This window comes from Crassostrea angulata, chromosome 5 (genome assembly GCF_025612915.1).
Source record: "Crassostrea angulata isolate pt1a10 chromosome 5, ASM2561291v2, whole genome shotgun sequence".
In the NCBI taxonomy this organism is placed as follows: Eukaryota; Metazoa; Mollusca; class Bivalvia; order Ostreida; family Ostreidae; genus Magallana; species Magallana angulata.
Genome location: NC_069115.1, coordinates 36,398,184 through 36,416,016, shown reverse-complemented (window position 1 = coordinate 36,416,016; position 17,833 = coordinate 36,398,184). Strand labels below are relative to the sequence as shown.

At 32.8% G+C, this 17,833-nt stretch overlaps 1 protein-coding gene across 4 annotated transcripts; it reads right to left on the bottom strand.

Moving 5' to 3' along the window:
* Window positions 1–578: 578 nt before the first annotated feature.
* On the bottom strand, window positions 579–17,355 carry LOC128183162 (uncharacterized). 4 transcript variants are annotated; one of them, XM_052852064.1, is made up of 8 exons: window positions 17,169–17,355; window positions 7,852–7,928; window positions 7,331–7,419; window positions 6,206–6,395; window positions 5,809–5,871; window positions 3,459–3,503; window positions 3,300–3,347; window positions 581–2,062 (listed from the first exon to the last, which is right to left on the bottom strand). In XM_052852064.1, exons 2-8 carry the CDS (start codon window positions 7,856–7,858, stop codon window positions 1,914–1,916), a joined length of 591 nt encoding a protein of 196 aa, XP_052708024.1. In that variant the 5' UTR covers window positions 7,859–7,928; window positions 17,169–17,355; the 3' UTR covers window positions 581–1,913. The 4 variants fall into 4 exon arrangements, with proteins under 4 accessions (XP_052708025.1, XP_052708024.1, XP_052708023.1 ...); XM_052852063.1 differs by lacking the exon at window positions 17,169–17,355 and adding an exon at window positions 10,788–10,940; XM_052852062.1 differs by having other exon boundaries at window positions 582–2,062; window positions 17,153–17,352.
* Window positions 17,356–17,833: the final 478 nt, after the last annotated feature.

Genomic DNA, 17,833 nt, shown 5'->3' with positions numbered 1-17,833 from the left:
AAGTTGTTTCAGTGTTTTCTGGCATAATTGGTTAATATATTTTATTATACTTTCATGTTAAATACTGAAATCTGATTGGTTTAGACGCAGTTGGTAATCCGTTCTATTACCCTCAGCGTTAGCAACATACTTGGCAACGGGGAACACAACGAATTGTTACATGCGCGTAAAATATGCGCGTACCGTTCGCGGTGGAATTCACTTCATTTCTATATACATGTAAAAGCAGTCAAATTTTCTTTAAAATTAAGACATTCAGTACAATAATATAATTTTATAATAATAATAACTTCGCGTCGGTTGACAATGGTTTTTTCGGGGTGTCAATTTTAACAGTTACCCTCCCAAACAGGCACTATTTATATAGTATTAAATAGTCTATTTGGGACGAATATATTGCCCTTCACTTCATGTCAGGCAATTTATTTTGTCCCTCGGGGATAATAAAATCAATGTTGTCCGTAAACCCAGGCAATATCTGTATAATATGTTTAAGTTTATAGTTGTCACGTGATAATGCACCAAGTTGAAGTAGTATGATATTGTTATAATTAGAAAACTATCACCGGTCTAGAATTTTAAAATTTTACAATATTTAACCAAATGTTAACTTTTGAAAATATTTAGAGAGGTAAAAAAGGTTTAACCTCATCAAGATTTTAACTCATGACGTACAGATTCGTAGTAAATACCCTAACCCACTGCGTTACGCTGTTAGATGACAGAAAAAAACTTCTTATGTAATTAGACTTCATTTTATTGTTTATTTCGATAAACAATACGTCACAACATGAAGGTCTCCTATACTACCTTAAATGTAAATAATAACTTTTTGGTCTGATTTAAAATTACATGATACTGCAATCGTTATTACTTGAAAAGATCTCATTATTTCGAGTAAATTTTCTTGTTGTTATTAGAAAAGATCTCGCTATTTCGAGAAAAGATCTCGTAATAACGAGAAAAGATTTATGTAAAACGGTGCGTTGTTATACACGTACTCTCTGAGTTTCTCTATGTAAAATGGAAAAACATATGAACATATTCATTAAATTAGTAATAGAAATTTCAGAAGAAGGAGTAGAGCAGATTGATTAATTTATCAATCGACCAATTTATTAAAATGAGGGATAATTTGTTTTCAGACTTCAAAATGTTAAGATACCAAAACAATTATATTCAAATTTTAAGTGTTATGAGGTGATAATTTCGGTTAGGGGGTGATCAAAGCCCGAATGGCTTTACGATATATATTTGATGACTGAAATTATTACCTCATAATATTCATTTTGGACAAAATTAATAAATAAAGATCATTATCATTAAAAACATTGAATTAATATTTCTGGGGGGAAATAGACTAAAACGGTGAACCAATCAAGTTGGAGGTCTGGATCTGATGAACGAGAAACACTAATCATATACTAGTATGTATTTTATATTTTCGTATCTAAATATGTAGATAAGTACAACAAGCACAACATGAGTAAATGTGATAATCAGAATGATTTCTTTGCAGAAACAAAGACTTTAATTATTAATTATCAAAAGTTCTACATCAATTTTAAAAACTGATTTCTTATAGTATTTCACAGAGAGTATCTAAAAAGAATTTCTCTTTCATATTTTTGACAAAATTAAATTACAGTACACCTTTCCAGTTCAGTAAGAAAATGTTGTAAATTATAGACCTGAATATAAACATGGATTCAGAATCTAGCTTAAGGAAGGTATTTTCTTCACTCCTTAGTTCAACGACATTAAATATACATCAATAAGCAAACATTTAAAGTTCTATAAGCGTTGATATACAATGGGGTGGTTTTAATTTTAGATCTTTCTTTCTAAAGAATACAGGCATCTTTCTGTTCATTTAATCTTTCGTATTTCTTTTGTTAGCAATTATTCATTACTCAACAATCAAAATGTCTTGTCGCAAGACTTAACGCACATCCAGCGATACGGCACATGTACAGGAGTACCAAGATGAAGCAAACGGCTAATATGATCAAACAGCAAAGTGGAAAAGTAAAAGCTGCAGCGGTCAGCCATTGACTTGATTCTGCAATATATATTTTATTTCTTCCTTAGACGTTTAACATATAAGTGTTGTTATTTTTCAAATTTATATATATATATATATATATATATATATATATATATATATATATATATATATATATATATATATATATATATATATATATATATATATAAAATAAGCACAAACATTGCAATAACTCTCAAATTGACATGTACCTGCCCATAGTGAATGATAAAGATATACATAAAGCACAGAGAAATTCACCTTTTTGGAGCTCCACCTCCGCCCCGGCCGGGGCTTGAACTCACGACCTTTGGAACCCATTCTCCTAGCGGTGAGCGGCCACCGCGCTAACCACTGGACCATCTAGGCAAGTCTTGCCTCGTGAGTTCAAGCACCGGCCGCAGCGGAGGTGGAGCTCCAAAAAGATGAATTTCTCTGTGCTTTATATATATATATATATATATATATATATATATATATATATATATATATATATATATATATATATATATATATATATACCGTATAACGGGTAATTTTCGCTGCTGTGATTTTTTACGAATTTGTCTTGAAATAGGTCGATTTGAATTTTTACGCGTAATATTTTTACGAATTGGACATGTCCGTAAAAATTAAAATCATTCGGGTAAAAGGGGGTGAAATTTTGCCATGACTTTGTTACAGTTAACCCACATACAAATCAGAAAATCGTTTTTCTGTTTACGAGTCCTTAATTATTATGATTGTGTTTATTCAGTGAATAATATTCATATTTATTGACTGAGTGACTGAAATCTAACATGGCATTATACGTAGTTTTAAAAAATACTCAAGACTAGATAGAAAGATCTGAACTGTTATCACCACGTGACCAAAAACGCTCAAATATACCTACATGTACAGCCGTCAGGGACTGAGCTGAAGGTCATGAACATTACTCTCATATGCAAATTGTAGAAAATTAATGTGCGGTGTTTTGTTTTTTTTTACTTCTGTTAAAATTTACGCGTTTAATTTTTACGGATATATAAAACTCGTAAAAATTAGTAAAAATTAGCAGCACGTAAAAATACCCATTATACGGTATACACACATACAGTGTGTGTGTGTGTGTGTGTGTGTGTGTGTGTGTGTGTGTGTGTGTGTGTGTGTGTGTGTGTGTGTGTTAGTCTGAAATAATATTTTTTTAAGCAAAAAGAATAAATCTATAATGATTTGCAGCACATACAATAATAACAACTCCCCCACTTACCAGTACTTTTGCTGATTAAATTAGTGGCGTTGGGAGTCAAGGTATCTTCTACAATGGTGTAGTATGAATAAAAAAGTCGTATAACCATGTAAGCTAGAAATAAGTCTTTTAATTGTTACATATGATGACAAATCAGCACACTAGTATTTTAATACTCACTTGTATGGGAACTGGCAGCAACATGAAGCGAACAGTATTCACCCTCTACAAGAAATTAGAAAATCAATGTGACATTTACGCATGCTTTAGAGGTATTCAGAAGTTGGAGTACTATTCACATTTCACTATTCAATTTACGAATAGTGAATACTATTTTCTGGTCAGTTCTTAAATTATCGCAAGTATGATGGAATGACCTGACATGATTAGCTAGCCAAAGGTGCATCATTTACTGTTGCAATGGGAAGATGAATATAAGGATACAGGAAGAAAGCCAGCCTCATGAATTATATTTCCATTATAACTGTTTATACAAAATTTCCTTTTACATTAGGCTAGTTATGCCTGTTAGTGGTCTTGAAAACCACATTCCTTTTGCGGGTCGACTGCTCTTTTCTTGTGCCATTCTTGATCAAATTTGAAGGTCCAAATTGGGTTACACAGTGTCATCCAGCCCATTCCTATTTTAACTGTATTAAACTGTAACGAATTTCCTATTTTCACTATGCTAGCTATGCCAGTTACTGGTTGTATTAACCCATTTTCTTTCGAGGGTCGACTGGTCTTTCCCAGGGGTCCAGCGCCAAATACAAAAGCCTAGAAATGTGACGCAGTCTTGACCAGCCCCATGAATAAGATTTCCATTATAACTTTTTATACGAAATCACTTTTTTACCAGGCTTGCTAAGCGTGTCTATCGTCGTATGAACCAAATTCCTTTTGAGAGTTGACTAGTCAGTCCCAGGGAAACAGGGTGAAAGTCATGTTAAGTATTCCTTTACATATATTCAATCCCATGTATGATATCCCTATTATCGCTGTTTTATTCGAAATTCCCTTTATCTCAAGGCTAGCTATGCCTGTTACTGATCGTGTAAATTTAATTCCCTTTGAAGGTCGACTGGTCTTTCCCGGGATCCCGTCCTCACTAAATATGAAGGCTCAAATATGGGATACAGGGTGTTAGCTACCCTATAAATAATATTCCCATTGCAACAGTATCTTTTGAATAGTGCCCGACCACAGAATACTATTCACTATTCAAAAAGTGAATAGTGAAATGCGAATAGTACTCCACGTTCTGAATGCCTCTAACACATGCGTATATGTCACATTTATTTTCCCTTTGGATATATTTTCCTGAAGTTTTTTGGGATGATAGAGACCGATAATACCAAGAGACGTTTTTTCAAAATCCATTACCGATCGTCCGTTTTCGTTTCCAGTTAAAAAAAAACTTTACTTTTGGCAGAGACTTTAACGACCAAATTTGAGGAATGGTAGACTATGTATGTAGGTATTTTAAAATGTTTTGTTTTACATTGAAGTAAGCCGTGAAAAATTCCTTCAAAGTAAATTTTATATCTAAGATTTATATTTTTTTTACTGAAAAAAGCGATTTTAACAGATACATACAAGGCCTTTTTAGTACTATAGCAACAACAAGAGTCTCATATTTAGAACTGATTTACTACTCAACGTTTATATTCAATTTGTTAATTATCTCCAAAAATTATAATAACTTTTTTTTTCATTTTAATCCAGCTTTGTATAAATGCCTAAGGGTAAAGGAATAAGTAAAGAAAATTTTAGTTTGCTTGCACCGGGTCATATTTACCCTTTAGTTTCTGATTTCATTGAGATTCAGCGAGACTGAAATATTTTGACTTCCGTCTTTGCAAAGATGATTCGGAAGAGACGTCAGTCTAAAATTTCAGTTCTGACAAATCTCAGATTCGGATGAGACGTCAGTCAAAATTATTCAGTCTCAATGGAACTTGATCACCGAGATTAAAATAATTATCCAAAAAAATTAAACCAGCTGCTACAACCAGTATTATCTTTGGAAAACTGTTTCTGGGGAGGGGTGAATTTTTCATTAAATTAGGACCCCAAATCGTGGATTCACAAGAAAAATATTGGATAAAAAAAAATATATACATGCTATTCAAATTATATGCGGTACTTTTACATCAATAGTCAACTCAGCCTAAGAGGGACCTAATTGTACTCCTTGAAAAAAAATTAAATACTCCATGGTCCAAATAGCAAAACTTCAAGTTCAAATGGGGCAAAATTAAGGAATCAGATTGATTTTTATGCAAATTAATATCATACTAATATAAAGATACTTAATATCGTACTACACATCTTCTTACTGTGACTCATTAACTAAATTTTCTTTTTAAAAATTCAGAACACTGGTTAAAAGAAGAGTTGCGCTGACAAACAAAATAAAACTTAAAACTTAAAAAAAAACTGACTATCAGATGGGTCAAAAAAGTATGCCCTCCTTCCCCCGCCCACTTGATGCTTTGAGTGTGTTCAGTGTACTTTAAACATTCCTTACCATAACACTGAGCCACTTTTTTGTTGGATCCTCCAATATGTGTTACCAAAATGCACTGGTTATCTACGTTCAAATATTCAAAAAAGTTAAACCTTTAACATGAAAATAAGAGAACTATGCATTCACTTTTTCAAAAATTTCCATTAATTATCGATTAAAATATTGAACACACACAAATTAAGACGATTGTGCTTTTTGTCAACGAGCTTTTAGTTTTGCGGTTGGCTTTACATTACATCATTAAAATAGTTTTTATAAATTTTTCGAATTAGAAATTCAAACATTGAACACTTACAAAAAACTGTTAGACAATTGTTCAGTCCCAACCCCCCCCCCCTTTTTCCAAATTTTTATACTTTATAATATATATATATTTATCTGTTGGGTATAAAAGTACCTTTCAGATCGTGACCTATATCTTTGATGCAACAAGCAAAGAAATTCCCTGAAATAAAAGGCACACAGCGTCTTATCTTTCCTCTCCGACAGTGAATCTTTTCGAGCTCCTTGCTACACATGCTATGAATCCAAGGTCCTGAGCTATCAGATAAGTTAGACTGATAGACCCCACAGAAATTCATTGTGACCTGAAAAAAAGAAAAGCCCTTTGCCAAAATTTGCTTCATGTTTTTTACAATTTCCCAATCATTTTACAAATATTCTAGGTTCCACTCAAACAGGCTTGCTCAGTTATTATAACCAACAATGTGACAATAAAATTGCTAGGTTTTTGGTAAAAATATGTATATTATATACCCAAATACGATCAATTATGTTAACTTGATAGAAAATACAACCATTCTTTATTTTAACACTATGGAAATTAACAAATATTTCCACTTTTTAAGTTTGTTTCAAATTTCCTTTAAGTGACTTAAATTTAACACATAACAAAACAATAAACTGGTATGTAAAATCACAAACCAAAATCGGTACTTCACTGCTACACATGTACATAAATAAACTCTGGAAGAAGAACTATATCATTAATATCTTACAGGACAAAGAGCAATATAACCATGGTCACATATTCATGCAACTACACATATTGAAGAATTTGGAATAAAACAAAAACACTGCATTAATTTCATCCAAATATAGCCATCTTTTACTTGTAAATATGCAACGTCATTGTTAAAAAAAAATGATCAATTTACAACATCCCCACCCCTCCATTTGAAATTTGAAAAGTCTAATATTCTATCATGATTGGTGATTTAAATATCACACCAGAAAAAAATTGTAATCACCAGATGACTAAGGCAGTATACTATCATATTATCATATCATTTTTAATTTTAATTGGTTGCGTTAAAGACATTCTGTGAAATACAACAATGGTCTTGCACAGACCTGATTCAAAACCTAAAGGATTATCATTGTTATCAGTTCGCATTATTTTAAAGGTCTTAAAACATGCATCCAATGTAGATAACCTGAATTTATTTCATTACTGATACACAAAGTCAACTTAAGTCAGAGTTACCCACAAAAATACAGAATTGTACGAGTTTGTATGTACCTGCTGTTTGGGTTGAATATTGCTAAGGTCAGCTTCTTGGACAAAAGGTATAAACAGAAGAGGGCTCAAGAACCAAGCATAGAATGTACCTGAAAACAAATAAAACTAAAAGCAATAATTGCAGGTAATAATATAACTATATTTTTTCATGCACACACAAATAAAATTTAGCTAAATGTATGAAAGAAAAATTTCAAGTAAAGCATACCCACGCTTAACAAGTAGTATTTTAATTAATGCAAAGAAAAAAAAAATAAAATTATAAAGTTGACTATAAAATACTCTTTAAACTACCCATTAATTGAGTACTGTTTAGTTGTTAAGTCAATGTTGTAGATTAAGCAAATGTGTACACTATTTTGTGTGTGTGTGTGTGTGTGTTAGTACATCTATTATTGTATATAGACCTTTTTCCTATGTTTGGTTTTGAAACAAGATGCTAGATAGGAAAACTTGTGGTTCTTTTAAACACTGTTATTAATTTTGTCATTGCCTGCACAATGACTTTTTTCGTTATTTACTGATCATTTTCCTCTGCAGTTCCTATTATGCCAGTCTTTGCTTCAGTATTTTCGTTGCTTTCAGCATCACAGATATTCTGAAATTAAATCATATGAATTGCAGGATACATTAGATTGGCTAAGATATTTTAGTGTAGTAAATATTTGCTGGTGCATAAAGATATCACTTATTAATTACAATGTAGAAGAATAATTGCACCCTCCCTCCCAACTCTACAAATTAGCATTAAAGATATTAAATATATTTTTTTTAAATTATAAATTTCTCTTATCTTTAAAGCAGATTTAAGAAACAATCAACGCAAGATTATTTTCTATGTGAAACAACACATTTTTTTAAAGCCTGTAAAAGTTAAACACTTAGCTATAATTACTATGAAATTGTGTTGAGAAAAGGGCATGTAGAGAGAGGATGGATAAGGCCTGTTTGCCTGTTAAAGGAGCTTTTCCTTCATTGTTTTTACAATTTTAATAAAGATTATTCTCTTTTTTCAAAACTTAATTCTTACATCCTTTTCATACCCCAACCCTTGGCCTCTATCTGACCTAGAGGGATATTGGCATGACAAAACATGATCACTTGCATGTTTATTAGATTTCCTTGTCACGCTATCTATGTAAACAGATATTCTGTATACACATCATACTCTTGTGCTATTATTCCAAATACACAAGGTGAAACACCTGCGAGACTAAGAATCTGCCAGCATAAGATGGGTTTTGATTTATAACAGCAATTTCTTTAATATCATTTTTCAGACCCTCTTTTTATCAATTACCTAAACATTGCTCTAAACAAAGCTGCATTGACAACTCTATACCTCTCAAGGGCAAAGCTCTTGTCTGGTTATTTTGAATTGAAACAATGATATACCTACAGTGACTTGACAACTCTCATCACCCTTACAGACTTTCACAATGTAAATTCAACTTTAATGAAGAAAATTCATTTAATACATGTATGAGTACATTGTTAAAACTTTATAATTAAAATTATTAATAGTACTTGTTTTAAATGTTTAGGAACTTATAATTTCCTGTATTACAGATGTGGTGTTAAATCCAAAGATCCAACACATACACACGCAACTGTGCAGTTGGAGCCCTGTTAATTTGATACACTTGTCATGTTGTAAATTTTGATTCTACCGGGTGATAGTAAATACACAATTTACAACATGATACACTCGTGAAACTGTTATTTTGTTACACTCATGGACGTTTAATTGTCGGATAAAAAAATTATATACTTGCTTTCGTCAATATGTATGCACAATGACACACGTCTACTAGGCCATAACATCATTATACTAAAATACTAGCAAGTTAAAGGATATGTATTATATATCATTAGGATTGCTTATGATCCGACACATCTACATGATGTCTATGTGACTCACAGCTTTAGATCTATAATTTGATACATCAAATTGGCGGCTGATTGCCAGATACAAAATGAGCTTGTCTTCTTTTTTTTTTTAAACAATGGCATTTTAAAATACATGACCGTTAAATTATTAGTCGAGAGCCATTCTTTAACCCATTTCAAGTGTTTTAAACAAGTTGCCCCATTGATTAAATAAGATATCTTTACTTACCAAACAATTGTTATCTTGAAATATTATTGTTAAATAATATGTTTTATGGCATCAATGTATCTTAACCATCTATTTTTGTCACAGAATCTATTTTTAGAATCTGGTTATTTATAGTTATTTTTAACCTGAGGGTCCATTATATCTATTTTTAGAATATTTGTGCTTGTATCTTATCAACAACCAATGAAATTGCAGGACTGTAATCACGTGAAAGCCACTTTTGTTTTTACCCTGGTATTTGATGGACGTTTTTATGTGAACAGAGAGTTTATTTATGTGAAAATTAACCCTCCACCATCCCCATTACACCCTCCTAAATGTTTTGTTTATGTTACAGTAAATTTTCCATTGTTTTGGTTTTCAAATGTTTTGTATATGCCACCTTAATTTTTACATTGTTTGGGTTTTTTATATGACAGGGAGATCCCCCTGCCATTGTTGTAGACTAGTTTGGATATATTTTATCTTGGGATCTCCCATCTTCTAAATGTGTATTCATCAATGATAATTATGTCTTACTAAGTCTTTAGGGAGATCCCACTGCCTGTCTGAAATTAGGTGCTTAATAAGTCTCTTTATGTTTATCTGGGATCTCCCCAGTAGTTAAGGTAGTTTATTTGTAGTTAGTTGTTTATCTTCGTCATTAATAAATGACAATATTCATCAAATCATGACTTGTAGTGTTTAAAGGAGAAAAAATTAACAAAGCAGCAGGACCAAGATGGAACTGGTTTCCACACAATTTAACATTAGATAAATGGAGGACATAAAACATTTTATATCATTTACATGTGTCAGTTTCTTACCTGCAAGTATTTTAAAATAACCAAATAATATACTGCATGTCTACCATATATCGGCATATTTTTTTAAACACACAAAGATGCATTCCTAACTTAATGACATTTATTCCAATTAGAGAAGTTATGCAACAAAAACATACTAATTAGGGGCGCTGGCAAAGATCTAAATACATCTACTAACTTCTAACACTGATAGACATGTGCCTTAAAATTCATTGAAACTGTTAATATAAAAAACCCAAATATGTTTGACAAATTTTCTCACATTTAAACTTAAGAATATTTTCTTCATTGGTTGACATAAAAAATTTAACTTCAGTAGACTGTTTTATCTTTTTACAAGTTTATCAATATGTTTAGTGTCAGTTTGAGAAATATTTAATCGTCATGAAATTAGACGCCTTTAATAATCAATAAGTTAAATATTTATGATCTTAAATAGATAATAAATAATTAATTAATAATACTTAAAATCTCTTAACGTATGTATGATTGAGAATATTGTTTATACCGATAAAACCATTACTTGTCTTACCTGTTTAGAAAACTCATAATTCCTAGTATTGCTGATTGGCACTACCTAATGATCATAAACATCATTAACTGGCTGCTATGTGAGAGCTTAATTGCCTTATTGCAATATACTACCCGATATAGAAATGCGTTGAATGACGACACTATTTTAGGAAGCCAAGTGTTTTTTTTATTGCATGGCCTGTTGGTATCCACGTTCTCTAAAGCGTAATAATTTGATATTTTTAGCTGCCAGCCCAAATATTTTGGTGATTTTATTCATTCTCTCTCTACTTCCTCCTTAAGGTGATTTTAAAACGTATAACATATTTACGGTGTTATAATTTAACACATAGTGAAAATAGTCATAAACAAAATAAGAAGTAACACAGGGCGAAACACAATCTTTAAGCAAGTCCTTAAAGGCAGCTTAAAGGTGGCGTAAAGGTGGCTTAAAGGAGATACAATCTTTAAGCCACCTTTAAGTCACCTTTAAGCTGAGCTTATAGGTCCTTAATGTCAAAACTTCTTTAAGTCACCTTTAAGCCATCTTTAAGCTACCTTTAAGCATCTTTAAGTGGCATTTACGCTCCCTTTAAGTTGTCTTTAAACCATCTTTAAGTTCCCTTTAAGTCAAGTTTGATCAAACTGAACAATTAAAATATATATTAAATGCAAAAGCTCTTTTATAGGGAGGGGAGGGGGTGACCCGAGTGATGATATAATTTCCAAGGAAGGGGGGTGGGGGTGTTCCAGGCGGGTTGGATTGTCGCGCCATTAAACACATATTGCTATCATCAACAACGCTCCGATGGACACAGATTGCCGTTATAAAATTCTTTATAATTTTTTTTTTGATTTCAAAATTATTGTAGGGGTGGGCGCAGTCTCTGTATCTAAATTTGAGCATGAAATTATATTCAAGTATGTTTGTTTCCTATAATAAATTAATCGGTGAAATATCTCTCTCTCTCTCTCTCTCTCTCTCTCTCTCTCTCTCTCTCTCTCTCTCTCTCTCTGTCAGTTCATCCGGTTATAAAACTGAACCAAAACTGCATGATTTAATTTAATAATCGGTTGAAGGTATGTATTTTTTTTTCAATTTTAATTATTTCTAGGTCTAATTCTAGATCTGCTAGATACATGTTAAAGATGAAAAGACTCTCAACTGCCTTTGTTATATCGGGCAGGACATTACTGCTTTGTTTGTCTAGACAAAGTTTTGTTCGTTTGTGTATATCTAATTAGAGTCTATTGTTTGTCCAACTTAAAAAAACCCTGGAACTAACACAGAATATACAAGATATAGACAACAGTTGTGTCGTGTGCCCAGGTGCACGTTTGTGTATATCTAATTAGAGTCTATTGTTTGTCCAACTTAAGAAAACCCCTGGAACTAACACAGAATATACAAGATATACACAACAGGTGTGTCGTGTGCCCAGGTGCAAGTCAGGGTTTCTAAAGGCGTTGAAATCTTATTATGTACGTGTATACGATAAGTCTAGTGAATAAAAGTTTATTTACATTTGTAATTCATTTTCACAGTATTATTTACCAACTCTGGGTTTTAAAAAATGTTACGTCTACAAATTAAAGATACATGTATGTAAGAGTAAAATCTAGAGGCTAATTAATTCCTGTACCGGTGATCATAAATAGGGGTTAATTGTTTAAATATATGTATAAGAGTAATTAAGTCACATACCCGGCCTGGTACATCATGCAATTGTATGTACAGGTATATGTATACATCATTTGCAATTGCAACATGCAGTAAATACGTCACCCGTAATTGGTAATATTGTTTGTTATAGAATTGATAGTCTAAAAATCATGTATACAAGTAAATGTTTAAACATACTGGAACGGCGCCGTGATCATGAAAACCGGGTAAATTGCGTAGAACTAATACCCTAATAGGTTCAATGCATTTAATAAAATAAATGATTTCATCTTCTCTCTTGCATTTCATTTAGCTGTGAATTAGATGAACGTTTATCTAGTCGGTTTAAATTTATTTACTAAGTAAGCCTATCGGTTTCCATTAAAGTATAATATATTTTTTTTCACTGAAGACCAAGTTCCGTATTCCATTCTAAATATATGCATGCAGGTAATTTATAAATTAGATATAATTCATTGTTACAATTTGAATGGAAGTCAAAATCATTTCAAGTAAAAAATACGCATTGAATATATTGATTCAATATCCACTGATATATAGGTTATAAAAACCTCCCGAAATATGTAAGTTGCCATGGCGCAGAGGAAGCGAGGTGATTCTGGTAAACGAAGGGTCCCGGATTCAATCCTCGTCTTGGGCGTTTTGATTATTTTTTTTTTATTTTTTTTTCTAGAACAAAAACCGTTTTTAACACCTTTTTTATCATTATCATATAGTTAATATATTTTTTGTTGGTAAATTAAGCACAATATTGAATTAAAAGATTTTTTAATGGCTTAAAGGTGGCTTAAAGGTCACTTAAAGGTGGCTTAAAGGTAGCTTAAATGTGGCTTAAAGAAGTTTGGACATTAAGGACCTATAAGTTGTCCTTAAAGGTGGCTTAAAGGTAGCTTAAAGACATCTTTAAGCTGCCTTTAAGCCATCTTTACGCTTTCTTTAAGCCATCTTTAAGCAACACATATAGCTTAAAGGTGGCTTAAAGATCGTCTTTAAGCTACCTTTAAGCATCTTTAAGCTACCTTTAAGGAGAATTTAAAGATGGTCATCCATCCTGTGTAAGACAAAATGTCAGTGAAAAATGTGGCGGATCCTTTTGAAGTAAAACGCAGCAGCGTTTCTTACAAACCGAAAATTAAACAAGTGTAAGTCGTTGCTCTTATGGGCAGCGGTAATGACAGAAACCGATCTTGCTCCTAAGAGGAATAGATAACTGTCACGTTGGTTCAAACCACAACAGTCAGCACTTAACACTCAATTTCTTTGATGAAAATACTCAACAAGGCGTCTCGAAGGAATAGTGTTTCTGCAGAGGAGGTGGTAACATGCTCGAACACATCGGTAAAATAAGAGTTACACAGGAGACATGTTTCTGGAGGTATGTCTTGAAGCGTCCACAGTTTAACAACAAATTTGCAGAGTTCCACTTCACAGATATTTTTAGGAATCGTCCAGCGGGGAACGGGGGGGGGGGGGGCTTTCCTGCATTTATAATGTTGAATGGTATAAAGTCGGAACCTGAAATCATCCGTTGACATTTAGAATGAAGATGACATTCATGCACAGAGACTTTCACAATAATGTTCCATTCTGATTTCGGGGGAAAATATCCTTCGTCCTGGTAGAGTAGGAATTAGTTCAGGAGACTATGTCCGAAATGAATCTTTATATCTTACTAACCGGGGGATATGAGAAAAGCCTGTGGAGGGATTGCTTTTGGGTAGAGTTCTCGTGTCAAGTTCACAAAGGCGACCAAAGAATTGAAGTCTTCGAAAGTCGATTTCAGTGGCAATTGGCAAAAGACCAAGCAAGGATTCGCACTTATCAGATCTCGTTGCATATTTGCAGATAAAATGTTGAAAGGTGTTGAGATTTTGAGTATCCTTTTGCCTCAAGTCCCACCGTAACTAACACCTATAAAGGACGAAGGGGAGGACAATTTTTTGTAGATTTTGTAGTTCTTGGATTTAGATGCTCGGATAACTATAATGCAAAGTATGCTGCTTTACTTTTCTACATGCGTTTGCTGTTCTTTCGCTAGGGTCTAGTTTTGAATGTAACAGAATTCCTAGATGGTTGTACGTTTTTGCAAGGTGAACTGAATGAGCTGCAAGTTGTCATATAAATGAAAAGTCGGAAGGAGTCTCTTATGGCTGAAATCTGAGGATACTAGATTTGTTTGCATAAAAATTGAATCCCCATCGTTTGGAGTAGTCGTATGCTATTTTTAGCGTTCTGTGAAGACCGCTTAGAGAAATGTCATTACCCAACGTTGGATTTGAGATAAATATGTCATATATATCAATGTGAATGGACTGATCTTCAAGTTCTTGTAGCAGGACGCGATCGTTGATAAACACAAGGTTTAAGAACTCCGCCTTGCCTGACTCCTTAAGATACAGGGAACCAGTCAGAGTACGACTGATTAGACACAACTGAGCAGGATGTATTTACGTGGCAGTCGTCCATTAGGGTCCTCAGACGTCCCTTCACGCCGAGTTTATGCAGTTTGTACATAAGGGCGTGGCTCCAGACTTTATCAAACGCTTTTTGAGTGTCCAAGAAGGCGACGTATTCAGGCCTTCTATGTTCAAAACAATAATAAAGAGTCTCTTGAAGAATAAAGGAGGCAGTAATACATCCAAGTCTCTGTGATCAAAACAGTTTTAATATGGCCACGACCATCCAGTCTCTTAAAATTTAGTAAAACACTAACATGCTCTCACAACAATTATTTAATTTGAAACATTGAGTCCGAATCGATCTTGATTTCTGCATGCGGATAACACTATTTCCTTAAAAGTATAAGTGTTTTTAATCAACCACCGGTACTTCAAATGTTTTCATCATGTTGCACTTGTCAAGCCATCTTAATATGCAGATATTCTGTATTCTTGCCATACTCTTGTGCTATTACTCCAATTACACAAAGTGAAACACCTGTTTGACTAAGAATCTCCCAGCATAAGATGGGTTTTAATTTATAACAACAATTTCTTAAATATCATTTCTCAGGCCCTCTTTTTATTTTCTACCTAAACATTGCACCAGCTTTTATTAGCTGAATTCTAAAAAAAAAAGCTGCATTCATAACTCCATACTTCTCAAGGGCAGGGGTCTTGTCTGGTTATTTTGAATTGAAACAATGATATACCTTCAGTGATTGACAAATCTTATCACCCTTAATTCTTCTTCACATACTTTTACAATATGAATTCAACTTTAATGAAGCATCAGAAAATATCTTATTCTTCATACATAAATTAAGGTTGAGAAAACATGAAATATCTGATTTAAGTTGACACTGCTTTTAATAATTTATTAATCTGTAAATATGTAGTCAGTGTGAGAAATATAGCATGTGTCCTGAAGTTTAGAACTCTTAAACATACAATGTACTAGATGATAGCCCGCGCAAGCGCGGGAATTAACACTTTACACATTATTATTATATAATGCTTTATATGTTGATACATTTTATCGTTCATTTTTGTATAATTATACTTTGTCCGATTTTTTCCTTAATTTATTTTTTAAAATTTAATTTAAAAAAAACTGCATTGTTGGATATTGAGAGGAGCGGACAGGGATGAAAAATCTAAACTGAAATGGATAATATATGTACATGTACGTGGCCTTAATCCCGTTTGTTGCAGCTGACTGAAATAAAAATAAACTTTTTTATAATGGTATTTATTTTTAAACCAGTGAATGGGTATTTAGTGTTTCTCTTTCTAAATGTTGTTCTTTATGTCAATTTTCAATATAATTTCTATCACTGCTCTAAATAAGAATTCCAGATAAAAGACTGTTTTCTGAAACAACATGGAAGAAGGGGGCATTCCCATTAAACTTCCCCGTTTTATGCATACATCATTTATCCATGTAGACATAGAATACAATAATCATTAATGTTTACAGACTACAAATTACCGGTAATGTCTACGGTTTACAACCAATTTGTCGTGGTATAAGAGAGTATGAAATTTAATACGCTAGGTTATGCATTATTATCCATTTGAGTGCATATTTTAAACCAACGTTTTCAGATTCAAAGTGTACGCCCGATGGTTAACCCGCCCTACACTTTCCTGGAAAGTTCTTTCCATTAATACCAAAATCGCTTTGATTGTTCCAATTTATCTATTAAATTTTTGTATTAATCGAATTCCAATCCAAGGTACATGTATCCGCCCGCAATGCATTGTGAACTCGTCCTATACTTTCGTTAATTATTTAATCCAAGTTCTTGCATGGTAACCCCGTTCTAGAAAGGTCTACCACATTCTCTCACCAGAAGTCGTGCTTCGCAAGCGAATGAGTATCAAAATTGAAATCGCCCACTAAAGAAACGAATTATATTTTCCTGTATTTGATATGGTGTTAAACCCAAAGATCCAACACATGTTCATGTCACTGTGAATTTAAATCACTCGGGGCACTATGAATTTAATACCCTCGTATCGTATATAGCAAAGGATATATACTTGCTTTAGCCAATCTGTATGCACAATGACACACGACCATAAAATTATAACACTCAAATACATGCAATGTTAGTAAATGAAAAGAAAGGAAATTCTAGGCTTATTGCCAAATACATTTAAAAAAAACCTGTTATCAGTCTTTTTTTTAATACACAATGACATTTTAAACTACTAAATCGGAAAAACTTACATCATTTACGTGTGTCAGCTTCTTACCTGCAAGTACACTCACTTCCAATTATTACTCCACCTTTACAGAAGTTCCACCATCGTCGGAAACCCACGGTTAATTCCGTGTCGGTCCTTTCTCCATCACCCGTGGGTCAGTTTAAATTTCAACGCTCGTTTTAGTGAGCAAATATTTATGAATATCATCCAATCAAATAAGTCGTTTCAGAAATGGAGCCTGTTGTGTTTCGGGTACTCTACCTCATAGGATTATATTTAATTATTTAATTATTATTTAACATTGGACAATGTATGCGTCAAACAGAATCCCTGGACAATTCAGTGAAGGAGTCGCAAAGCATGACGGTCTTCTACGTATTTACGATTCAATGACACACGTGTTTTTGTCGGTTTTATACACATTTAATTATTCGCCGGAAAAATGTACAACATGTTTGTTACTTTAGAAAATAAAACTAAAAAGGGGATGATTATGTACCATGGACTTTGTTCCATGCTCTCTTTGAAACATACTTTTGTTTTAATTTAAAAAAATCGATCGGTATAGAAGGTCACACAAAAATACGCATCCAAGTACAAACATATTTTTTTTTGTAATAATTGTAGTTGTAGTAATTTCTTTTTTTCGTCTACAAAATACTGAAGGAATTATTTGGATGAATTTGAAATATGTTTATCTTTTAGAGCCAAGATTTGAGATGTTGGTTG